This window comes from Mirounga angustirostris, unplaced genomic scaffold (genome assembly GCF_029215605.1).
Source record: "Mirounga angustirostris isolate CCGP_5_RB_7025 unplaced genomic scaffold, mMirAng1.0.hap1 SCAF_9, whole genome shotgun sequence".
Lineage (NCBI taxonomy): Eukaryota > Metazoa > Chordata > Mammalia > Carnivora > Phocidae > Mirounga > Mirounga angustirostris.
The window spans coordinates 25,400,950-25,426,768 of NW_026991717.1; the positions used below are offsets into that span (position 1 = coordinate 25,400,950).

Below are 25,819 nucleotides of genomic sequence, written 5' to 3' on the forward strand. Positions count from 1 at the left end.
GACAAATTCAGGATTCAAATCATTTAGCACATTTTTTTAAAGTCACAATAAATCGCATATCTTCTAACAAGAAGTGAAAACCACAAAATGAGTTATATACATTTGCTAAAGTTCCAAAAACCTCAACGATGCAGCAACTGCAATACTTTATTTAAACGAGTAGTGTTCACTAATGCTAGTATAATATGCCTATTTTAACTTTCTGCTAGAAAATAGATTTACAGCAGATGTTGCAACAAGCAAAACATTGAATTATAGTTAGCCTTAAATTTTCATAATTTTCCCCATGTGACTAAAGTTGTAAATTACATAATAGCCTGCAGAAAAGTCAGGTATTTGGTAGAGCAAGGCACATGGGACCAATTTTGATAAAGGTGCTTCTTTGTTCCTATAATGACTTTAACTGTGCTACATATTCAAGGGGGAGATTCAAGCAGCCACACTGGAGCCCCTACTGGCTCCAAATACCCTGAAATATCGCACTCACTAATATGTGGAAAGAGGAGTGCATCCAGAGACCTATTCATCTGCAGTCTGAGGGCAGGGGATTAAATAATCTGCTCCCTATGTGGAACGCACTGCCTATGTGACCATCACCACATGCCTCAGTTATGTTGGGGTCTCTCTCACTTATTCAGTAGTTGCAGCAATGCCTGGGTCTCAGACAGGTCTAACTAGAAACCAGACACTTCTCCAGGGATGCATGCCAGCAGGACTGGATATAGGACGGTGGAAGAATCTGAAGGCCAGATGAAGGATGCTGAGGCAGCTAAGAGGTGAGCTGCACCAGGAAGCAGCCCTCGCCTAAGGCAGACGGTGCAATCCTGCAGTCTCTGGGTGGTGGGGACCTTGTCCACTCTGGACCTGTCAGGCCCCCTGGGGCTTCTGCAGGCCAGTGTGGCAGGAGCAGGAGCAAGGGGGCGGGGGGGCTGCGTTACTGCCAGGTATGCTGCTGTGAAGAGAGCAGAGACCCTTGGTTTACCCCACATCACACACCAATGGCTCCATCAGTGGAACCTGCTAGAAGGATTGGCTCAGGAGGAGGGAAAGAGGTCTGGGAGAGTGGGGGGTTGAGGGGCAGGTGTATGGCATGCATCTAGCTCTAGAGCACCTTCGTTTTTATCCATTTAAAGTTACTTAGCTGCATTATGCACATCCCTCCTTAGGTGTACTTCCTACACACACACCTCCCGGCCTACCTAGAGGACTTCCTGAGAACCACTGGGGTTATAAAGGACCTGTCTGCACATGAAACTTTACTCTCTTCAGAGAGAACCTTATAATTACCCAAGCAAAAACCAACATGGGTATTGCTATGTTTCCACCATCTTAAGTAACCTCGGATTGATTCTTGACCACTTCTCTTTTAAAGACAATGTTAAAGGCCCTTTTAACATCAAATACATTTATTGTGTGCCAAGCCCTTCTCTGAGCCCTTCCTCTAAACCCTCACCACTGCCTCCATGTCACAGATAAGATCCGTAAGGCACAGGAGGGGAATGGCTTGTCCAAAGCTGCTCAGCCTGTTGGTAAAGTCAAGATTCAAGTCCAGGCGATTTGTCTGGGCCCCAAGCCTGTCCTGTCCACTCTCTCATGAGAATCTGGAACCCTGAAGCTCTGTGTAGATTGTGCAGGGCAGCCCCACTCCAGTCTAGGCTGTTACATGCCCCACCCATTATGGGCTCAGAAGTTTTTCCTCTCCCTTTGACCCCAATCCCCCTACCTGTCCATGGTAGCCTGGGGACGGCACCACAGAACCAATGAGCTGGCTTGCCCTCCACAAAGCCCCCTACTATATCCCCTTAAACCTGAGAGGTAGTGCTGAGCAGTCCTGCTGGGAAGGTTAGACTGACAACAGTGGGACGATGCTGAAGGTCAAAGGCGTCAGCTTCACAGGGATACCCCAGAGCTTGCCTTTTGTCGTGGCTGATCCGGGGATGTGACTACTACTGTGTTGCAGATGGTGAGTGCGATGAAGAAGTCGAACACGTCAGAGAGCTCTGGCGAAAGGTGGGCCAGTGGGCGTTCCTGGGGCCTTGCGGTGGCCAGGCACCTGTCACATTCATTCACCTTCTCCAACAGCTTTGGATCGGGTGTGATGTCTTTCTCCTGGAAGAAGACAGAGACTGAGGGGTGAGTATGACCCAGTGAAAGCGTCTTAGTGCTTGACCTTTAAGGCACCCTGATTTCAGTATAAGCTCTGAAGACACCTTCATCTGACTCACATGCATATGCCATTTTATAGTGATGAATAATGTATATAATTGGTACAAGAATATATGACTTACATATGGAATGAAATGCGTATGTTCTTATAACACACACGTTCTCATTATAAAGTCATACAGCTAAGAATATGTGTTATTATAACATATCTGACTCAGAGAGATTTGAAAAAGAGGGAAAATTTAACAAATCTGTATCGCATCACCTCACAGTAATACACACTTTTTGAAACACCCACTTCTTTGTCTCCTTCCAGTCTTTTTTCTGTACATTTACATTTTACATCATCAGATACTTTGTACACTTCCTTTTGACATAAGCCCAGAAGTGGGGTTGCTGGATCATACAGTAATTCCATTTTTTAAGTTTTTGTGGAACCTCCTTACTGTTTTCCACAGTGGCTGGGTACCAGTTTGCATTCCCACCAACAGTGCACAAGGGTTCCCTTTTCCCCACATCCTTGCCAACACTTCTTATCTCTTGGCTTTTTGATGATAGCCATTCTAAGAGGTGTGAAGTGGTATCTCATTATATTTCTGATTTGCATTCCCACCTTAAATTTATACAATGTTATATGTCAATTATAGCTCAATAAAAAATATTATACATAAATTGGCAGTGTCCATTTTCCCCAAAACACTATATACAGCTGATCCTTGAACAATGCAGGGATTGGGGTGCTGATCCCTGTGCAGGTGAAAAGTCTATATAACTTTTGACACTCCTAAAATTAGCCTACTACTGACTGGAAGCCTTACTGATAACATAAACAGTTGACTAATAATATATTTTGTTTGTTATATGTATTATATACTATATTCTTACAATTATATAACCTAGAGAAAATAAAACATTATTATTAAGGGGTGCCTGGGTGGCTCGGTTGGCTAAGCGTCTGCCTTCGGCTCAGGTCATGATCCCAGGGTCCTGGGATCGAGCCCCGCATCGGGCTCCCTGGTCAGCGGGGAGCCTGCTTCTCCCTCTACCCATCCCTCCTGCTTGTGATCTCTCTCCCTCTCTCTCAAAATAAATAAAATCTTTAAACAAATTTTATTTATTTATTTATTTATTTATTTATTTATTTATTATTATTTTTTAAATACTCAGATTTTTTTTTTAAAGATTTTATTTATTTATTTGAGAGAGAGAATGAGATAGAGAGCATGAGAGGGGGGAGGGTCAGAGAGAGAAGCAGACTCCCTGCCGAGCAGGGAGCCTGACGTGGGACTCGATCCAGGGACTCCAGGATCATGACCTGAGCCAAAGGCAGTCGCTTAACCAACTGAGCCACCCAGGCGCCCTAAACAAATTTTAAAAAAGAAAATATTATGAAAAGTCATAAGGAAAATACAGTACTGTATTTATTTTTAAAAATCTGCATGTAAGTTGTCCTGTACAGTTCAGACCTGTGCTGTTCCAGGCTCAACTGCAGTCTGAACTTTTCCAGACTTTTAACAACGTCAAAACAGACACACTATGATTCATTTGGCCATTCTTTTATCACTGAATACATTTTTTTTTTTCACTGACAAACTGCTATGCACAGAAAACTTTGGCTGAATCCCTAAATTCCTAGGTCAGGAAGTTTGAATATTTCAAATACTCTGGACCCATATTGCTAAATCAATGCCAGGAAAGCTTGCTCCAACACAGTCCCCCTCCTGTCAAGCATGAGGGCCCTCCTCCCAGGTACCCCTGAGTAAACCCACCAATCAGCGACCGCCATGTAATGGCAGACTCTGTATGGTTTCTAAGGACAGAAGAGAATGAGGTCACCACAGAGGAACCAAAATGGATTCTCCCTCTCTGCTCTTAAAACATTTCAGAAGTGAAAGGTTTTTTAGAGATCCTCACTCACTCACTCCTGGAAATTTCCCTGCCTGACCAGAATGGTCCATAAATGTTTGGGCAGCTGTCAAGGCAAGGGAGAAAGAAGTTTATTGGATTTGGGTTCATCTAATTAAAACTCCCCCCACCCCCGCCACTTGGCTTTGCTTTTTCACAGTTGTCATCCTGCTCTGATGTTTTATGTATTTCATTTGGCAGGACAGCCTTCCTCTCCAGCGCCCATCTGGGTAGTTCACCGGCAATCCCCCATCCTTAGAGGCCAAGGCAAAGGGGCCGTGTCAGCATTTTAGGAAAGATACATGGGTTTGAAGAGGTGTTGGCCACAAAAGTTCTGTTCACTGAGCAGAGCTAAACCCCCAGCAACAGCTCGTTCGTATTGTTACATGCAGATACTCTGGAGGAATGAAGGGAAGTATCAGGACCAGGAAAGGTGATACAGCCCCAGCATGGGCAGCTGCCGTCCTCTGAGTGGGACTCACCATGGGGCTGCTGAAGGCCGTGTGCTTGGACAGCATGCTGGCCCGCTTGGCCTCAGCCCGGCTGCCTGTGCGCCGGTGTGACTTGGTGCTCTGGGTCCTGTGCATGACGCGAACGCTCTGGTGGCTCCCGATGCTGCCGCGCTGGGGCAATGATCCCCCTCTGGGGACCGCCTCTTCCTCTTCGGAGTCTGCCTCCTGGTACCTGGCCAGACGCTGGGCTGTGGGCAGAGGGACATGGGGTGACACGTCACAGGAAGGCTAGGAAAATGAAACTGATTCAGAGCACTCGCCAGCCTCGCTTTCTTAAAGGCAAGGCCACATTTAATGAGTTTCCACTGAGAGATGGAGGCCGCTCTCATTTTATCTGGACCTACAGTCAACCTGGTGAGGCTGACATTCTCAACCCCAAGCACAGATGAGTCACAGAGAACGTAAGGAGCTTGCTAAGTACATCAGGACTCAAGAGGGTGGAGATGGCATCCAGGTCAAGGTGATGCCAAAGCTCAGGTCCAGTGCATTCTGGCACAGTGGCCATCGCACTCCACAAACAAGTAAGGAATGGACAGATAGATTCACATACAGCCCCTCTATTCAGGTGGACCCTAGGTGTGATGAATGGGGTTTGGGCAGCAGACACAGGGGCAAAGGAAGGGAAGACAGTGAAGGCCTAGCCCACAGAGTAACCTGGCTTCAGGATTTGCCCTTTAACCTGGGGTCATGGAACCACCTGGCTCACTGGGGCTGTCAGGACAGATCACATGTTGAACGTCTGCCCTGCAATCACACAGAAATAATGGTTCTCAGGCTGTGTTATGGTGCTTTACCATGGGGAATCCTTGTTCAAGGCCAGGTAGGTGGTGGGTACTGTCTGCATTTACACTGTATGGATGAAGGTCTACCCAACAGGGAGGCTAACAGTCCTTGTGGGTTGCACAGGGTGGACAAATGCCACCAGGATATAGACCCAGCAGGCAATGTTCCACTGAAGACGACCTTGACTGCATGGCTATGCTTGAGCCCTCAAGGGGGCACTGACCAGCAAAGTCCTTGTGGCTACATGGCCACTCAGTGAATTATGAGGTACATTTGCACTGCTTCTTGCTAATGGATGGCTCTGAAGACATTTTTCTGGCTTTCCCCAGTTAGTTAAGCTTGTTTCATCACAGACGAGCAAGGAGACTAGTCATGAAAATTACTCATTCAAAACAAGCAATTATTAAGAACTTCCAGGGCAGGTCCAGTACTGGGCGTGAGCACAAGATATCTTAACAAAAGGTGGCCTGCCTGAGGGGCTTAGAAGGGCCCTCCAATCTGGGCATGCCTGTGGCGTTGGTCTGTTCTGTGAGCTAGGCCTTATATTGAGCATCTTTCATTAGGAAGACTTTTCTTTAGGGATGAGAAAAACAGAGATAAGGAAAGATAAGTCACCCATGGTCACAAGGCCAAGTAACTGCCAACACCAGGATCCAACTCCGGGAGTTCCTCACCCCAGAAGCAAATCTCCTCTGCCCGTCCCACCCACTCCTGGCTGATGGAAGCCCCAGTTTGGTGGTGAATGAACGGCAGGGAAGAACAAAGCCCGGACATGGTGCTGTCAAGCTCCTGGGCTTGTGCATTAGGAGCTTGGGTCAGCCTCTCAAAGGATACACCAGCCTGTCCCACCCTCCTGCAGCAGTAGTTGGATGTTAGCCTAAACGCAGCAATCCCTCAGACCACTGCTGATGTGTCTGTGGTCTACAATGATGCAGCAGTTTCTGACCAGCAATGGCCTGAACGATGCCCTCAGTGTCGAGGGAAGACAGGAAGCAGGTAGGTGATGCCTCATCTGGGGCACACAACGTAACCGGGACATAAGGTCAGAGATGGCCAAACCCACAGTCTCCATGTGAACTGGGTTCATCGCACAAAGTCATCTGAATTCATTTTACTAATGAGATCTGAGAGGTCAGGTCATGGGTAATAACAGCTGACGTTGCTCCTGGCCCCAGGTGCATGTCAATGACTGATCACAGCATTTTTTTTCAAACATGCAGCAGCGAGGCCTGCTTGCTTTGGTCTTCACCACAAATGCTTTCCTGTGTCTTCCAGAGGCAATGCAATCCTTTGATTTTATGATAAGCATCTGACAACTGTCAACATTTTTCTATAATCTTAGCTGGGATTCCGCGCATGGAGTCTCAGGTCCAGCTTTTAGAGGCTGCTTCTGACCCAACTTCAGACCTGGGTCTCTGGCTCCTTTACAGTTAGGCTAAGCTCTGCTTTCAGGCAAATGAGCTCTTCTGCACAAGGCTGAGGAGTTATGGAAGGGGAGAGTGCTAGGGGGACAGGTGGGCAGTGACTGACCATTTATTTTGGGAGGCACATAAAGCAATAAACATAGTGGATAAGTTCCTATGTCTTCTATTTAATATGATTACTTTAATTTTACATAAAGGGCCTTCGTGGATATCATAATTCTTGGTTTCATGAAACTCGCAAAAATCTCATGCCTCTACCAGATCTTTCCTGCCATATCCCCCTAAAAGAACAGCTTCCTAATGAAGCCCACATACTGACTCCTGTTCTATTATTTGCTTCTGTTCCCGTGGCAAGACTTCTTTCATGTTCTCAGATGCTGTTACAGGAAGGAGAGGGGCGCTGGTTGCAGAGCTGGCACACCTTATCATGGTGCCCTCTCCTGGCTCAGATGGGTGGATGGTTCCAGTCATACCCTCTGCTTATGAAGTGGATAGCTCCCGTATGGGTTCAGGGAGGACAGAGGTGGCAAAGGATAAGGAAAGGAGAGGTAGGAGGAGCAACCACCTGTAAAATTCAAACGGGAGTGATATTTCTTTCCAGCTTCTACTAACATCATTTTCTAAGGGAAAGAATACAGCATGAATTGCCCAATGCCCTTCTGAGAATTTTCAGCTAATAACAAGGAGGCTGATGGGTGACAATAAAAGCATCTCTTCATTTTTTGGTGCAGCAGAGAGACTGGGTGCCTCAGAAGTAACTTCCTCAAGAATGCCCTTCTTGGTTCTCTTGTCTGGTAGAAAAAGAGTGTTTAAGCAGATGCCCACCACACTGAGATACTGCAGTGAACAGGGCACTGTCAGCAACATGGAATTCTATGTTTGCTTCTATAAATGCTGCCACGCTTCAGTCTCCTGAGTTGCTCTAACAGCCTTTCTGTGTTTTATTCTCTCTCAAAAATCAGCAATCCCTGAAGCTTGTATGTGTGCGTGTGTGTGCATGTACGTGTGCCCAGGCATGTGTGCATGCAGCTTTGACACAGAGGCTCTCTGTCCAGCCCAGACTGGGGGTCCCCACCCCCAGACTCACCATTGGCGTCATGGGAATATTCTATGCCAGACACAGTGCATCTTCGGAAAACCATCTTATTTTCAGTTAAAGTGCCAGTTTTATCTGAGAAGATATATTGTATCTGCCCTAAGTCTTCCGTGATGTTCAGAGCTCGACACTGCAGCTGCGAGTCCATTTCTTCGTCATACAACTCTACGTCCTGATGAATGAAGTACACTTGGCATACTTTAACAATTTCAATGGAAACGTATAAGGAAATTGGGATTAAAACCTAGAAGACATAAGGCATACACATGAACAATTATGAGGACCAGGGAGCTGCAGAAGTAGTCCAAACTACTCAAATGACAAATGACTACAACCACAAGTAAGTAGGGACTATACTGTACCTTTAAGAGCTTAACCAGGTTGGTTTAGAGTCAGTATTGGAAAAGTATTAGGATATTGGCAAAGAGTTTAAACTAGGACAGCCTATGGTGTCACTGCGGAGCAGAAATCCACTATCATGTCTGGAAGAATGGTAACCATGGCTTGGATAGAAGCAAGCATTTTCGTATTACTAAGTTGTGCTTGAGAGAAGCTAGGAAAGGAAAGAGGAGAGAGAAAGAGAAAAAAACACATGGCACAGTCAGAGTCCTCATAAGCAAAGTCACCTCGCACCACAGCGGCACTTGGCCCCCAGGCTCTCCCAGGGCTCCCGGCAACAAGAGCTGCCCATCCCGTGGACACAACCCCACAGGGGTTCGGAAGAGACAGTCTTTCCAGAGGCTGGTTGTGTTGAAGGACAATTTCTGGGATCTTGTATGATACAGAGCAAAGGGAAGAAGGCTTTGAGAAGAATATTCACAGTTACACTTTGACAATTTAAGAATAATCTTCATGACGTCAATGTTTAAATTTTTTTTTTTTTTGAATGACAGTATTGAACTCATGTTCATGGGCTCAGAATATCATACCCAGACAGACTAACTGGGTTCTCCTGGTAACACAATGTTAATGCAACACCTACTACAGTACCATGCTTACTATAGAACTACTACTAGTACAGAGCTAGAACCAAATGTGCATTCACAAAAAAGACTAATGTAGAAAGTTCCTGCTGTATGAAACACATGTGATAAAGGCAGTAGAGCTCCCCTTGTAGGCAAAGGCTAAGCAGAGGTCCTCTGTGCACTTTGTCTTCCTAACATGACACTCAACTGACCCTTCTCTACTCTTGAACAAGCCTTTTGGGCACAGGTTCTCAGTTAGTGATGGGGAATTGTTTATGAGGCATGTGAACTAATAATACTAACAGTAACAGTAATAAAAATAATAAAAACCAATGCTGCAAAATGCAATTGTGATATCCGGAATTGAATCCTGGAACAGATAAAGCACATCAGTGCAAAGACTAGTAGAATCCAAATGGCATCTAGAATTTATGGCCAAGTACCAAAGTTGGTTTCTTGGTTTCGACAATGTAGCATAGTAATATAATACAGTCACATTAGGGGACTCTGGGTGAAGGACATATGGGAACTCTCTGTACTATTTTTTGCAACTTGTCTGTAAATCTTAAAATTATCCCAAAATAAAATTTAGGGCTTTTTTTTTTTTTTTTTAAGAAGTAATGGAATGGAAAAATAAAACAAACACAATGATCCAAAAACCAACCCCGTAAGGCCTAAGAATCTTAGGAACGGCAAAGGAGAATGTTAACTTGAAAAGCACCCAAAAAAGACCCTATAGATAAATTAGGTGGAAAAGTAAGAAGCAGCACATTAGGCAGGTGTATCTGTGGTCCTCCCAGATGCAGAATTTATAGGACATTCTTAGCAGAGTGTGATGACTTTAAAGTTCTTACCAGAAAAGTAAAGCAATTATCATATGGTACTTAGTACTGTTACCTGCAGAACTATTATCATTGTCAAAAACGAGTAAACTGCAGCTGTGACTGGGGATAAAGAACTGCCATCAGACTCAGGGACATCAAATAACGACTTCTTCTCTTGATACCGCTGCACCCACAGTCCGTGTCCTACAGCAACGTTCGAAAAGAAACATCATTCACCCAATGGGAAAATAAGACACTGCTGGTGCAAAGTAAAGCAAAACTGTAAGACTATGGACACAGGCACGTTGGGTCTCATTGGCCTGCCTTGCCATGTAAGAAAGCAAAAGCGCATGGCAGGTACTGTTGGCACCCACAGTCAGACTGCTGGAAGGCACTGGTTCTTGGATTCCTCCTCACATCAGGCATTTCCCATTATTGGCACTGAAAAGCACGCTGGTCATGAGGCAGAAATTGGGTATGTGCTGGCAGCCACCGATGGGAAAATCCCCAAAGAAGAGTTTCCCAGCGTGTGCCTCACAAAACACCAGTCTTGTCAGTCGGCCCCGGATATTGCCCATTATTGACCCTTCCTACAGATTCACACTGCACATGTCATGGACTCTCAGAAGCCAATGGCATTGCACAGTATTTCATCAGCTGGGTCCCACACCTGATAACACAAGCCCTTTTCGTGTCCCGTACACCTATGTCTTTCACCACTGAACTCCAAGACCACATCACACTCATCTGCTTCATGACGGTCGCTGAGCAGGGGATGTGGTGAAGATCATTTACCCAGAGGCGAAACACAGTCCCCTGCAAGGCACTCCCAAGGCAGCATACCAGGTCTGAAGGCCATCAGAAGCTGGATAGCACCACAGCCCATGTGCAAGCTAATGCTTAGGTCCTTCTTAAGACCCAAAGGCTTTTTTTTTTCCTTTCCTCATGGAGTTCTCATGGGGAGCATTTGTGCCTCTCCTGCTAAATTATTCTCAGTTTATCACCAGGTTACTAATACTTCTTCTACTGGAATCATTATAACCAGTGGGATTAAACCATTTTTCCATCCAAGAAGTTGCAAATTTGAAAAATAACATTAACATTCATCTAGGCATCTCTAACATGGCCTGTGTGGATGCAAGCAGCCCTTGAGTCTAAGTGGATGACAAATGCGTGTTTTAACTTCAGAGTGCTGGGTCAGAATGAGTCGTCGGCAGCCCACTGGGCTCACCTGGAGGCTGTCCGGCAGTGCCCTCTTATTCGTGACCCACGAAGGAGACTTACCAACCGCAGAAAACAGAGACATACAAACGAGGAGGAGGACACACCAGAGCACATCGCAGTTCATCTGCCTCTCAAGCTGGCTGCGCTTGTAACGGGGCCCGCTGTTGTTCAGCAGAGCCTTGGTTTCATGTCCTGTACAGGGAGCGTGAGGGATGCAGTAAATCGGTGCCCAACAGCAGAGCGACAGCGCCCTGACTCATGGACTGAAGGACAGTGCTGCCATCCAATCATACTTACAGGATAAGTTCCTTCAAAACTGCAGGGTATGAAATGAATCCCAAATATGTAACCACCATGGAGGAACAATGGAAAAAAATAAGCTAAAATGCTAAGAGAGAACACTTTGGTTGAGCTACTATTAGAAATTTTGCTTCTTTCTGTTTTCTGGGTTTTCTAAATTTTTACAATGTCTTTGTGCTACTTTTATAATCAGAAAAGAAAAAAAAAGGGCAAGGAGCAACGTTCAAGGACACACAGCATGGGTGGCAAGCCAGCAGTGTCGTGGACCGTGCGTGCCACGGCCATGCCTACCTGCATAGATGACGATGCCAACAACAGCTTCCGTGTTTCTGATGGTACATCCTCGCAGCAGCAGGTTTTCTTTATACAGCCCGGCCTTCTTCCCGTTGTCGTGTATGCTGTCAAGGAATAGGAGGCAGGCATCACATGGATGCTTACGTGCACCTTGCAGCTCAAGGAGCACTGCCTCGGGGAAGGAAGGCCTGGACGCTGGGGACTCCAGGACTGGGTGGCTTGTCTCCATGGATCTCTGCAAGAGCTGAGAGGGAGCTGATGCTCACCAGTAAGTGGGCTTCTAGAGGTTTCTCAACAGCCTGATGTTTGTTTGTTTTGTCCCTGGGCTTTGTGAAATAGTAAGACAGATATGTCTGTGCCCCCTGTTCCTAACACAGGGCTCCTAAAAACCCCGGTACGTAGGGGTGCTAGCAGGATCTTTTGTTCTAGTACTTAGTCTTTGACCCCAGTTCCCAGCATAGAATTCCTCAAACTCTTGTAATTTCCCAAGTGATAAGAGCACTAGGAGCATCTCTGAACCCAGTTTTTCCTGACATAGGATACTACATCCTTTTTAATTTCCTGGGTGACAGGAGTATCTTTTGTTCTTATGAAGCCACTCTAGGTGGGCTCCTGGATGCAGTTTAGTCAGCAGAAAGACCAAGCCATGACTAGAAACTTAAGAGTTTTCAGCCTCACCTTTCCATTCTCTAGAGAGTGCAGAGTGGCTGGAAATTAAGTTAATAACTGATCATGCCTATGTGATGAAGCCTCCATAAAATCCCAATAGTAAGGGGTTCAGAGAACTTCTGGGTTGGTGAACACATGGAGGTGCTGGAAGAGTGGTATGCTCAGAGAGGGCACAGAAGCTCTGCAACCCTTCCCACATTCCTTGCTCATGCATCTCTTCTATCTGGCTATTCACCTGTATCCTTTATCATATCATTTTATAATAAACTGGTAAACAGTAGACAAATAGTTTCCTGAGTTCTGTGAGATGCTCTAGCAAATTAATTGAACCTGAAAAGGTGATTACGGGAACCTCTGATTCACAGCAGGTTAGTCAGAAGAACAGGTGACAGCATGGACTTGTAGCTGGCATCAGAAGTGAGGAAGTCTTGTGGAACTGAGCCTTAACCTGTGAGATCTGACACAGTCTCCAGGGAGTGTCAGAATTGAGTTAAGTTATTGGACACCCAGCTGGTGTCACAAAATTGCTTGATATGTAGGAAAAACCCACATGTACGAATTGGTGTCAGCATCAGGTTTGTTTTCCTCAAGGGACAGACCACAGCTGGAAAGGGCAGACCTGGGAACTGTGAGACTGAGTGAGAAGTTGGTGAGGCAAGGTTGCTACGTGGTCCCGTGCCCACTTCCTGCTCATCACAGAGAACACTGCTTCTCATCAGTACCTTGTGTTGTCACAAATACACAAATTATTCTTTGTTTTTATTTAAATTCCAGCTAGTTAACATACAATGTAATATTCCTTTCGAGTCTACAATATACTACAACACACTGTTCTATACAGTATAACACCCTGTGCTCATCACAAGTGCACGCCTTAATCCCCATCACCAATTTAACTCATTCCTCCTCCAACCTCCCCTCTGCTAACCATCAGTCTGTTCCTATTGTTAAGAGTCTATTTCTTGGTTTGCCCCTCTCTCTTTTTCTCCCCTCTGCTCATTTGTTTTGTTTCTTAAATTCCATACATGAGTCAAATCATATGGTATTTGTCTTTCTCTGACTGACTTATTTCGCTTAGCATAATACACTCTAGCTCCATCCACATCATTAGCAAATAGCAAGATTTCATTCTTTTTATGGCTGAGTAATATTCCTCTGTGTGTGTGTGTGTGTGTGTGTATTTCTTCTTGATCCATCAATTGATTGATCATTATTTGGCTATTGTAGATACTGCGACTATAAACATTGGGGGCATGTATCCCTTTGAATTAGTACTTTTGTATTCTTTGAGTAAATACCTAATAGTGCAATTGCTGGATCCTAGGGTAATTCTATTTTTAACTTTTCGAGGAACTTCCATACTGTTTTCCAGAGTGGCCACACCAGTTTGCATTCCCACCAACAGTGTAGGAGGGTTCCTCTTTTCCCACATCTTCCCCAATACCTGTTGTTTCTAGTGTTGTTGATTTTAGCCATTCTGACAGGTGTGAAGTGGTATCACATTGTAGTTTTGATTTGTATTTCCCTGATGAGTGATGTTGAGCATCTTTTCATGAGTCTATTGGCCATCTGCATGTATTCTTTGGAAAAATGTCTATTCGTGTCTTCTGGACATTTTTAATTGGATTATTGGTTTTGGGGGTGTTGGGTTTGATAAGATCTTCCTAGATTTTAGATACTAACCCTTCATCAGATATGTCATTCACAAATATCTTCTCCCATTCCATAGGCTGCCTTTTAGTTTTGTTGATTGTTTCCTTTGCTGTGCAGAACCATTTTATCTTGATGATATCCCAATAGTTCATTTTTGGTTTTGTTTCCCTTGGTTAGAAGACATATCTAGTAAGAAGTTGCAACAGCTGATGCCAAAGTGGTTACTGCCTGTGCTCTCCTCTAGAATTTTAATGGTTTCCTGTCTCACATTTAGGTCTTTAATTCATTTTGAATTTATTTTTGTGTATGGTGTAAGAAAGTGGTCCAGTTTCATTCTTCTGCATATTGTTGTCTAGTTTTCTTAACACAATTTGTTAAAAAAACTGTTTTTTCCCTTGGATATTCTTTCCTGCTTTGTGAAAGATTGGTTGACCATAGAGTTGTGGGTCCAATTCTATTCTGTTCCATTGATCTGTATCTGTTTTTGTGCTAGTACCATACTATCTTGACCCCTACAGCTTTGTAATATAACTTGAAGTCTGGAATTGTGATGCCTCCACCTTTGCTCCTCTTTTTCAAGATTTCTTTGGCTATTTGGGGTCTTTTGTGTTCCATATAAATTTTAGGACTGTTTTTTCTAGCTCTGTTAAAACTGCTGTTGGTATTTTGATAGGGATTGCATTAAATGTGTAGATTGCTTTGGGGCGCCTGGGTGGCTCAGTCATTAAGCGTCTGCCTTCAGCTCGGGTCATGATCCCAGGGTCCTGGGATCGAGCCCCGCATTGGGCTCCCTGCTCAGTGGGGAAGCCTGCTTCTCCCTCTCCCACTCCCCCTGCTTGTGTTCCCTCTCTCGCTGTGTCTCTCTCTGTCAAATAAATAAAAAATTAAAAAAAAATAAATGTGTAGATTGCTTTGGATAATAGAGACATCTTAACAATGTTTGTTCTTCCAATCCTTGAGCATGGAATGCTTTTCCATTTCTTTGTGTCCTCTTCAATTTCTTTCATCAGTGTTTTATAGTTTTCAGAGTACAGGTCTTTCATCTTTTTTGGTTAGATTTACTCCTAGGTAACTTACTGTTTTGGTGCAATTGTAAATGGGACTGATTCCTTAATTTCTATTTCTGCTTCTTCATTATTGGTGTATAGAAATGCAACAGGTTTAGAAAAGGGAATTGTATTAGTTTCAGCAATATTTTCTACATCCTTCTTATAGAAAGTCATGAATTTATTAAAAATATTAATACATTAAATTTGAAATGTGGTAAATTCCATTTTATTAATTGGATTTCCTCATTGTTTTGAGTCAGAGGGGTAGTTCAAGTTTAAGGCACTGGTTTTCAAACTTGTCCTCTCGATCCACTAAAGATGGCCTCATCATCATCCATGCTGACCAGAGTCACCCTATGCTAGAATCACACTGGGACAGATCTGGTCCCGGAGCCTGATAAACACACAAGGGGAGGCCTTGGAGGCTTCTAGAACTAGAGCAGGGGCCCAGCCTAAGCTACACCAGGCAGTGCCTCTAAAGCGGACTTCAGAAAAGCCATCTTCTCACATCATCAGTAGACAGCCTCCCCACCCCTCCTCCACACACATAGCTCAGACTCCTCTGTGGTTCTTAAAGCTCACCAAGGACACCTGCAGGTATTTTCCCTCCCACCACCTCCTAACGCTGTGTCACTGACATGGACAGTAGAACTGTTCTGGGGAATATAAAGTCAGAGGAAGCACAGAAGGTTCCTGGGGAAACAATACGTGCTGCCACATCTGGGCCCTGGTTGCTGTCATGAGGGGCAGGACTACCACCCAATCTCAGACACAACCCATGTTCTTCACAACCAGGGAAATGAATATATTTTCTGGTGAAGAAGAGAGGCTAAATCATAAAGACAAAGCCAGAATCCATGCTAGGGGGATGTATTTTCCACAAGCCTGTTATTTAACTGATACAGCACCAATTCTTCTGGTGGCATGCAAGGAACACAGGAGAGTGTTCAAACAACACTGTGTCAATGCCTCCTCCCCTTTGGCAATTCCAGGACAGAGGTTTTTCTTTAAAAAAGATTGAAGACTGGAAACCTCATTGTTGGCTAATGCATCAAGACACCAGCATGCATAAGATGGTACACACAAAACACCATTCCCATGTCTGGAATGAGAGGATGCCTGTGGCCACAGTTCTCTTGGCTGCACATGGAAACTATTTCTGAGGGACTATAGTAAAAAACAAACAGTTTGAGTCAAAGTTCCACTCATGCTTATTCAGAATAAAAGATGAACTGAATAGAAATGAGAAAAATATTTTATATTAAGCTTTCTTCAACATAACATACACTTTTCAGTGATACTGTGCTTTCTAATCAGACCATACCAGACCAGAGGTGGTTCCCAGGAGCTGCACAGGCCTATGAAGATTGCTGCCACAAGGACAGGCAGTGCATGGACAGGAATGGCCTTTCCTGTGGATGGGCCCTGTGTTAGAAGTGGGAGCAAGGCAGGCCAAGCTCCAGCAGGACAACTGGAGAACAAGGGAAAAGCTGAAGCCCTGCCTTGGACTTCTGAGAGGAAAAGTACTCTCTGGAGGCAACACAGACCCAGGGCCAAGCAGGGATGAGGCCTGATTCCAGGAAGACACACCCCATCGAGTTGTTCTCAACACCTACCTCTCTGTTATGGGTTGAGGTGTGCTCTCTGCCTTGAAATTCATTTGTTGAAGTTCTAACCCCCAGTACCTCAGAATGTGGCCACGTTTGGACATAGTCTTTAAAAATGAGGTCATACAGGGGCACCTCGGTGGCTCAGTTGTTAAGTATCTGCCTTCAGCTCAGGTCATGATCCCAGGGTCCTGGGATAGAGCCCCGAATCTGGCTCCCTGCTCAGTGGGGAGTCAGCTTCTCCCTCTCCCACTCCCTCTGCTTGTGTTCCCTCTCTTGCTGTGTCTCTCTCTGTCAAATAAATAAATAAAATCTTTTAAAAAATGAGATCACACAGATGAGCTCTAACCCTGTGACTGGTGTCTTTATAAAGAGAAATTTGGACACAGAGATAGACAAATGTATAGGTTAAGACCATGTGAAGACACAGGGAGAAGACCATCCACACGTCAAGGAGAGAGACCTCAGGAGAAACCGGTCCTGCTGACACTTTGACCTCAGACTTCCAGCCTCTAGAAATGTCAGATAATAAATTTCTGTTGTCCAAGCTGCCTAGTCTATGGTGAGCCTGAACGAACTGACACATCCTTAAACAATCCATCTAAGCCTCTAGTTCAAGTCTCCTGGCCTCCTGACTCATCAAACCAATCTCTTCTAAATCAAAACTGTTCCAAAGTATAAGTGTGATGAGAGAGCTGTTTGGTGAGAATGTCCTGTGCACTGGGAAAGGCCACGTGTAAGCTCCTGGAGAAATGGCAGAGTTCGGCTAACGAGCATTCAGCAGACTGCTCTTGCTCAGGAGATGTCAGGAGATGTCATGTTTCCCTATCAGCACTTGCTGTTCATAATGAGTTTTGTGCATCAAGGCTCATTCCTCTGAGCATATGAAGGTGCTGACAGGGCCCACCAATAGGGTAGCAATCCATCAGTTCAAACACAGAGGTGCAAGGTGTATTTGCTGCTGCCCAGTTGCCCCCAGGGCCACAGGCAGTAGGGTGTAAGTTCAGGGACCTTGGACGGCAGCCAGCAGTTCTTTCCTTCCCCAGCACCTGGGCCCTCCTCCCTGCTTCACCCCAGATAGTGGTCCACCCTCACCCTGGTCACCTGACCAGCATCCTTGGGTGCCCTTCTTGACCCCTCCTCCCTCATTTTTACACCCACTCAAATGTCAGTCCTTAATTTTACCCTCCTCACTGGTTGTTTCTTGAATCCACCTTCTTCTCCCTCCGTCTGTGCATCACCGCCCTAATTCAAGCTTCCAGGATTTCTTTGCTTAGAGCCTGTAACATACGCCTTGCTGGCCTGGATGCCACCAGCCTTGGTCCCTCCTATCCATTTCTCACACAGTCACCAGAGCAACCTTTCAGTGTGTGCATCTGAACGTTGCATTCTCCTGGGTGCATCCTATGTGAGCACCTTACTTGCCTTACTTCTTCATGCTTGACATACATGGCCCAGCCAGTTCTGCCCACCTTTGTGGGCCCTTCCTATCCAGGCTTTGGGCTCCAGCCACCTCACAGTGCACATCCTTCTACCCATGCTGCCTCTCATACTTGTGCAGCTGGTTAGCCTGGAGGAGCATGGCCTGCTAGCCTGGACTCACATTTACAGCCTTCAGGAAGGTTCTCTGGGTTAAGCTCCCCAGGCCCTGCAGCCAGGAAACTGCAGTATTCTTTGATGCCTCCTCGTTTGTGTCCACTTCTAAATATGAGCTCCTCAAATCTTATTCTGTTCAGCATCGCTGATGTCTACCTCAGAGCCTGGCAAATGCTGGAGGCTGCCTTGCCCTCAGCTTTAGGTTGGGTCCATCCAATGGTTATGTCAGAAGGATAGGGGAGTGAACACAGGCAAGGGAGGATGAGGAGCTCATTCCTTGGCTCCTTTTGAGAAGTGAATATTGGGTTGGGCATGTCCCTAGACCAGGGCTAGGAGGCTCCCCAGGTGACCCTCTTGACGTGAGTCCAGGTGGCCACTCCTGCCCTGGGACCACTGGGCCTCACGGTGGTGACAGCTCGGCTGCTATGAACTCTTGTGGCTTTACCCACTCCTGTTTCAAATGACCTTAGCAAAAAGACCACCCTTTCAACTTCACTTATGTGAATTTGAGTGCCAGATCTGCGGCCGAAGGGAACTCTGAGTCACAGAGGTAGGGAGAAAGAAATAATAGATAATTCCTTCCATGGCCAAACCCTGGGCAGAATTTTCTTTAAGATAATAGTTGCTCAGGTTTTTGTTTATCTAATGTAAGTGTAGAAATAACCCAATTGTGTGTTTTGTGCCAATGATGGATTTTCTTGAGATGTAAATATGTCAATTAAAGGTGTCAAGGTAAAATAAGTATTTTCCAGTTTTAATGAGTCCATTTAGTACAGTTATAGTTCATCTTAATGCCTGGTCATTGGCAGTGAGTACATCTTGGACATAAGCCCACACATAGCTCTGTCCAGACACTGGGCCGGAGGGGTGAGGGCCCATGAGGGCTCTCCTACAACAGGTTCTGATGCTACCTCTTACAGGGTGAGAGTGGTGATGGATCGTGTCATCTGCGGGGAGGGAGGCTACCCCAACAAGCATGCCCAGGTTTGCAATGGCAGGTTCCCAGCCGTAAGTGGTCATATAAGGCTCTGCAGCGTGCAGGGAGGGAGCTCAGGACTTACTCTGTGGGAGACTCTGGGATCAGAAACGAACCTGGGTTTACAATTTGAAGGGGAATTTTACACCAGACTAAGCCAACCAACCTCTCTGCTTTATTCCTAAAGGCAAATGAAAATGTTTGATTGACTGGTGGCTCCAGAGATCACCCACCATATGCCATGACATTGGCTGAGCACAGCTGAGCAAGGTGCCCTGAGCTGCTGGGGCACTTGGCCACTGAGCTGGTCTCCATTCACAGCGGTCCCTCTGGGCTACAGTGCGTTGGGGCAGGGAGAGGGCGCCCGCAGGAGTGAAGAACAGGATTTCATTAGTGCTTAACTGTGGGATTGCAGTAAACAACAGTGAGCATTAAGATGCACTTGAATAATGAGCTCCTAACACTTTTTTTTTAATTTTAACAGCTTGAAATACATTTCACTTACCATAAAATTCACCCATTTAAAGTGTATGGTTAAGCATTTTGTTTTTGTTTTTGTTTTTGTTTTGTATATTCACGGAGTTGTGCAGCTATCACTACCAGCTAATTTTAGAACATATCACCCCAAAAAGAAACCCCATACCCATTGGCAGTCATCCCCATTCCCCTTCCACTCCCAAACCCTGGCAATCACTAATGTACTTCCTATCTCTAAAAATATTCCTAGTGAAGACAATTTATCTCAGTGGAATAACATACCATGGCTAACACCACTCTCCTGCATGACATGTTCTAATTCACCTCATGCTTCCTTCACAGATAGTTAAAAGATTATTTGAATTGTTGCCTTGCACACAGTGAATTTCTTTCTTTCTTAATTTCAAAATACATGATCTTACTTTTTGTTGGAATATTTTAAGCCTATCTTAGAGTTTCTGTATTTTCTTACCTGTATACTAATAAAAACAGTTAAAAAAAAAAGAAAAAAAATAATTCACCTCACGCTTCACCCATATTCTTTTCCTCCATTCTGATGTCAGCCACTGTTATTTCCAGCATTAGGAGGAAGCCACATTCAGAAATGCAGAATAATTTGCCCAGTGAGTGGGCAAAGCTAGAATTCAGACTTGGGTCTTTTTGCAGTAAACCCAAGCTTAGGTCTCTTTAAGTGCAAATGGCTAAAGTTCTGAGTTCAGACTGGCTGGTCCAAATACGAGTGAAACTGGTATTGCTGGTATAAATGGCGGCTGGGCTTGGCCTGGGCTCCCTGGCTGGAGTGAGGCTACAGGGCAGCAGCTGAGTCAAGGAAGAAGGGAGGCCATCCTCAGCAGATAATGAAATCCAGCAAGCCAGCAAACCAGGGAACTGGCTGCTGATCTGCTCCCTGGGTCTGAACTGCAGATCTACCACCCAAGTTAGCCCCAGCCCTGAGCATTAAGACCAGTATGGGAACTGGAGCCTCCCTTCTCTCAGGGGAGGAACAGGCCCCTCCCCTGACACTCCAGTTACCTGCCCTCCACTCCTCTCACTCTTCCTGGAGCACTTCAGCCTGGCTGGGGGGCAGGGCTGCGCATGCTGGCTGAGCCACAGAGGCACCAGAGGGAGAAACTTTAATACACGGTCACCTGTGCCCCATCTCCAGAGACCCTGCCTGAGTTGGCCTGCTGGGAGAGAGGCCCATCGGCACCCCAACCTTCCAGTGGCCAATCCAAAATACCTGGCTTGGTAGAAATGGTAAATCACAGTTAAACAACAGTCTAGGTATGCACTGGCCTGAACTGGCAGCACCTAGACTGTCTTAGCAGGATTTGGGACCAGACTCAAAGGTGAGCCTCAGTGCAGGGCAATTTGTTGGAGAAAGTAAGGAGAAAGCATGGCGAAACTAGAGAGCAGAGTGGGGAAAGATTCATGCAGCAGGGAGTGGCCCTTCTTTCCTTTCTTTCTTGGGAGATGGGCCAGTGAGGTCACTCATGTTAGGAATGTTTGTTGGAGGGGCAAAATGACGCCCACTCAAGCAGCCATCTTCCAAAGAAAGAAGTGGCTGGGGGGGCTGAGTCAGCTGAGGGTTAGGCATGGAGGTGGTGCAGGTGCTGGGGGTGAGCAAGGAACCAGGGGACGCTACCCCTCACTGATCACCAACTTCCCACACCAGAAAGTCAGCATTGCCCACATGGAGATCTCCGCCAGCCTGGCTTTTTGTTATCTTCTCTTTTCCTAATAAAAGTCCTTCCCCTTTCTTTGAGGCTTTCATCTCTGGCCCTGTTCCTCCTTTTTAAGCCATGTTTCTAGAAAGAGTAGTGGAAAATATAATTCCTCTTCTATCTCCTGCAATCTGGACTCTGCCCCTCTGGGTCTACACTCCAATGGTGTGGCCCTCCCGTTCCTTGGGCTGCCCCTGGAGTGTGGCATGCAGATCTTCTCCTGAATGTCCCTGTTCTGCCTCCACCATTGTACATTGCCCATGGAACCACACCCCATCACACCCAAGGATGCTTGCTCTTGACTGTGGGGTTGTTCTGTCTTTATTCCTTTCCTTTCTTCCCTAGCCCTCTGTCCCATGTTCCCAGGCCACTTCCCTGACTTCATACATGACCTCTAGGCAGAGGGTCCTCAAATCTTCATCTTTAGCTCCTATTCCCCTGAAGTTCTGGCCCACATTCACTCCACCTGAGGCATTTGCCAGCTCCTCAAATTCAGGAAATCTCAAAACCCCATTCCCTTCCTTCTACAGCTTCTCCTAATATACACACTGAAGACAAATCACCCTCCCTTTCCAACTGGACCTCTTCCCCTGGATACATTTGTGTTCTCACTTATACCTCTCTCCTGATCCTTTTATCTCCCTGCTCTATGGTATTATCTGTAACAGTAATAATATTAGCAATAGCAGCAATGACCATAATAGTGGCAAATATTTATAAAGCACCCTTCTGAAAGCTTTCTGGTATTAAACTGATTAAACTTTGCCCCAAGGACTTGAGGGGGGTCCCGTGATCCTCCCCATTATACAGATGAATAAAGTTAAGTAGATTGCCCAAGTTTATCTAGCTAGAAAGTGTGGGCTCCAGAGCTTGCCAGCCTCAGCACTAAGCTGGACTTGTTTAATATCCATCCCTATGATGAAAGTAGTTCCTAGAGGGCAGGACTGACTGCTGACTTAGGGTTAATCCAACTCAAGAGCAGGCAACGAAAGTGTGAGAATAGTCATCAGAGCACAGGAGTCCTGCATCTTTCAGGGGCTTTGGAGGAACCCCCACAGAAGAGAAGACAGACCGTAAGAGAGGAGTACAGTCTTTGGTGAAGGATGTCTACCCTTTTTCTTTGGTAGAGTTGGCCCCGCCAAATTACCCTATGAGCAAGAATGTGCATAGACCATTCTCCCTAGAAGATGCCTTCACCACCCTTCAACGTGGTTATTTCAGGGTCTTTGGAAACCCAGCATCTGCTCCATTTAGCTGATGTGGCCCTGGAGATTCACAGTGGTGCTGAGAATGGTGCCATGTGTGAAGTCCGGGGGACAGTGGGTCAGCAGACCTATAGAAGACGGCCCAGGGGGCCATGGGAGGGTGCAAAATCCACAGCAGCCAAGTTACATATCCGTAGTTGAGTATTCTCCCTCTAAATTTTACATACTACATTTTAACATTTTTCTTAATGAATTTTATCTTTTTAATTGGTTCCTTTCAGGGGTGACCTAACATTTTCCAAGTTCTGATCTTCAGGCATGGATCAGCAATTTCGGTGCATGACTGGGTCCTCTCTTGGCAGCGCACACATTTCACTGTTTACTATTAAAACTTTCCATTCATTGATCATCCCGCAGTATGACAAGAAGTCTACTACTGTGCGTGGGCACGCGCAACAATGCTGGATGTGCCAGTGAACCCGAAGATTCAAATGTACACTGGGAGGCCTTGGAAATGGAACCCACTTCAGAAGCAGAGCACCCTGCCTCACCCCCACATGTCTGTGGGGCCATGCTGTGCCTGGACCACAAAGCAGTTAGACCAGTCAGCTCGCACCTCAGGCAGGAAAGGCAGCAGAGAGAAGGCCCCAAATTCTCCACACAGGAGAGCTAAGCCTGGGAGAGCAGATTAAGGCCCCAAGAGGCCAAGCAGTGGGTCAGGGTAGGCCAAACCTAAAGTCCTCCATATTCTTGCACACACATCTCATTCGTTCTCTGTGAGGTTGCCCCCAACAGCTCTGGCAGCCAACTCAGCAACTCCATGCTGACACTCCCTCTCCTCTGCCATTTTTTTTCCCCCAAGCCAACCGACTACACAGACACACACACACACACACACACACACATTATTATTGAAATTTCTGAATGAACATGAAAGTAGAGAGACTAGCAAATATTTCCCACCTACCCACAGCCCAGCTTCAGCAAGTACAACACATGCCAATCCTGTGTCATTTATCCACCTTTTTTGTCTTTCCCTTTTGGAGCAAGGGACTGAACTATTTGACATGTTATATACTGTACTTATTTTGTTTGTTTATTGTCTCTCTTTTCCCCGAACTAGAATGAAATAAACATGAAGGCAGTAATTTTTTTTTTTTTTTTTTTTTTTTTTTTTTACTATTCATTTCACTGTATTACTCTCAGAGCCCTCAACAGGGCCTATCATGCAGCGGAGGCTCAACAAATAGTCAGTGACTGAATATCTAAGTGAATGAATGAATGAGCTTCCCACCCAGGCTCCCCCTGGGTGGCCCCCATGCTTCCATTTAATGGGGCCATGTGCAGTCAACAATACTTCCCTTGTTCCCCTCACTCTACCCAGGCCAGGCCAGCTAGAGGTAGGAAAAGCAGTAATTATTCATCACAGGCAGTGTGGGCAAGTTTCTACTGCTGACAGGATCTTACAAACCAGTCCCATAAGCAACCAAGAAGGCTCAGATACGGGCAACATTCCTAAAAGGCTACACATGGGGCAAAAAATATTAAATGTGTATTTTTGAACCGTGCGTGACAGAACAGCAAGCTCAAGCATATGTACAATACTCACATGCAACCACGAAACCTACTCAGGTCGTTGTTTGGCTTCTCACACTCGATTACGCTGGTGAACGTCAAAGGATTGAATTCGGACACCTAAAACAAGAGCATGCATACATTAGAGAAATTTGGGCTCTGACTGTTCCATTCTAAAAGGCACTTGCTCTTCTGTCTCACATCTACGTGGGGTAGGGAAATTTCATGGACGGAGTCTGCCCAGAAACCTCTGCAGAATACCAATGCTCACAGAGCACTTAGCTCATGCTTTCTCATTTTTATACTGAATGATAACTGATGATTGTAGAATGAATAGCAATTAGTAGAACAGTACCGGTGAGTAAGTGAGCTGGAAAGGATTATAGCTCTAATGAAAATAAGAGAATATGAGATAACAACAAAGGAAGCCACTAATGATTGAAAGGGATGAATGAATTTTTTGAAACAGACCAGCACCTTCCAATTTCCTAAACAGATTAGAGAAGCAAATTCCATCTGGAAAATAGGAACTTATAACAAAATGACATTTCCTCAATGTGCACTAAAAATTTTGCACAGATATTTAATGAAATACATTTAAATAGCCAATGGGTAAGCCAACAATTTCTTTATTATTCTACTTGATGAAAAATGGCAGCTCACCACAAAGTCTCTCACTGAGAATTCTGCCACTGAGAGATGATGTAACACTGCCATAAACCATATGACCAGATCAGGAGTGGAGAGAGGGAAGGGGGAAGAAAGGAAGAGGGGAGGAAGAAAAATGAAAGGGAAATGCAGGGAATAGGCCTTTAGTATAAATAACTATCATTAATGGATTTTTTTTTTTTAAATCAACTCTCATTGCTCAGGCTTGTCATTCTTTTTTCTCTACCAAGTGTCACAACATGGTGAAAAGTTGAACTGTCTTTGCTCACACAAGTAAATCATCACACAAAAAGTGCAAGTGGTTAAAAATTATAGCAAAGGCATAAACACTGCTACCAGCACCCCAGGTGATTATGACTCTAACACAGCAACATAGTTTCCAGCACAGAAACAGACACAAAGGTAATTACTCAAACGTCAGTTCTGTTTTCCAGTGCATCGTGTACAATAAAAAGAGAACTCATTGGATAATAGCTCAATTCAACAGCTGAAATTAAAATGTCATTTTAAAAGGCTCTTCCTGGGGCACCTGGGTGGCTCAGTCGTTAAGCATCTGCCTTCGGCTCAGGTCATGATCCCAGGGTCCTGGGATCTAGCCCCACATCAGGCTCCCTGCTCCGCGGGAAGCCTGCTTCTCCCTCTCCCACTCCCCCTGCTTGTGTTGTCTCTCTCTGTCAAATAAATAAATAAAATCTTTAAAAAAAATAAAAATAAATAAAAGACTCTTCCTCAAGTTTAATTAGCCATCAGCCCTCTCCCCTTGGACTGAAATGGCCTCTGGCTCTATTTCTAGAGTGAGGCCATGTTTCAAGCTGCCTTGTGTTCATTTAAAGCCATGTGAAGTATCTTGGAGCCAGGTGGCTGCCTTTTCCAAGGCAGACATCTGCAGGTGCAGCATCCAGGGTAGCCATGAAAGGACTGAGTTCCATAGCACACCAGATTATTCTTGGCAGACAGGAGGGTGCACTTAAAATACCCTGTCTCTGTTTGTTATTCTTTCTCTCTAAGAAAAATGTAATGTGAATGGCTCAGAAATGGTAGGACATTCCGTCTCTGGACTCCAGCGCTGCATTCGTACCGTTCTATCAATAACCATGTGCCTTGGGGAATGTGCACATCCAGGGCA

At 45.4% G+C, this 25,819-nt stretch overlaps 1 protein-coding gene across 1 annotated transcript in view; it reads right to left on the minus strand.

Annotated features, from left to right (window-relative positions):
* Positions 1–25,819, minus strand: part of ATP10A (ATPase phospholipid transporting 10A (putative)) — a 200,910-nt gene that overhangs the window by 35,572 nt on the left and 139,519 nt on the right. The window contains 7 exon segments of the mRNA XM_045899575.3: positions 1,915–2,109; positions 4,554–4,771; positions 7,878–8,130; positions 9,749–9,879; positions 10,960–11,091; positions 11,491–11,597; positions 24,059–24,144. Coding sequence (XP_045755531.1) covers positions 1,915–2,109; positions 4,554–4,771; positions 7,878–8,130; positions 9,749–9,879; positions 10,960–11,091; positions 11,491–11,597; positions 24,059–24,144 — 1,122 coding nt within the window.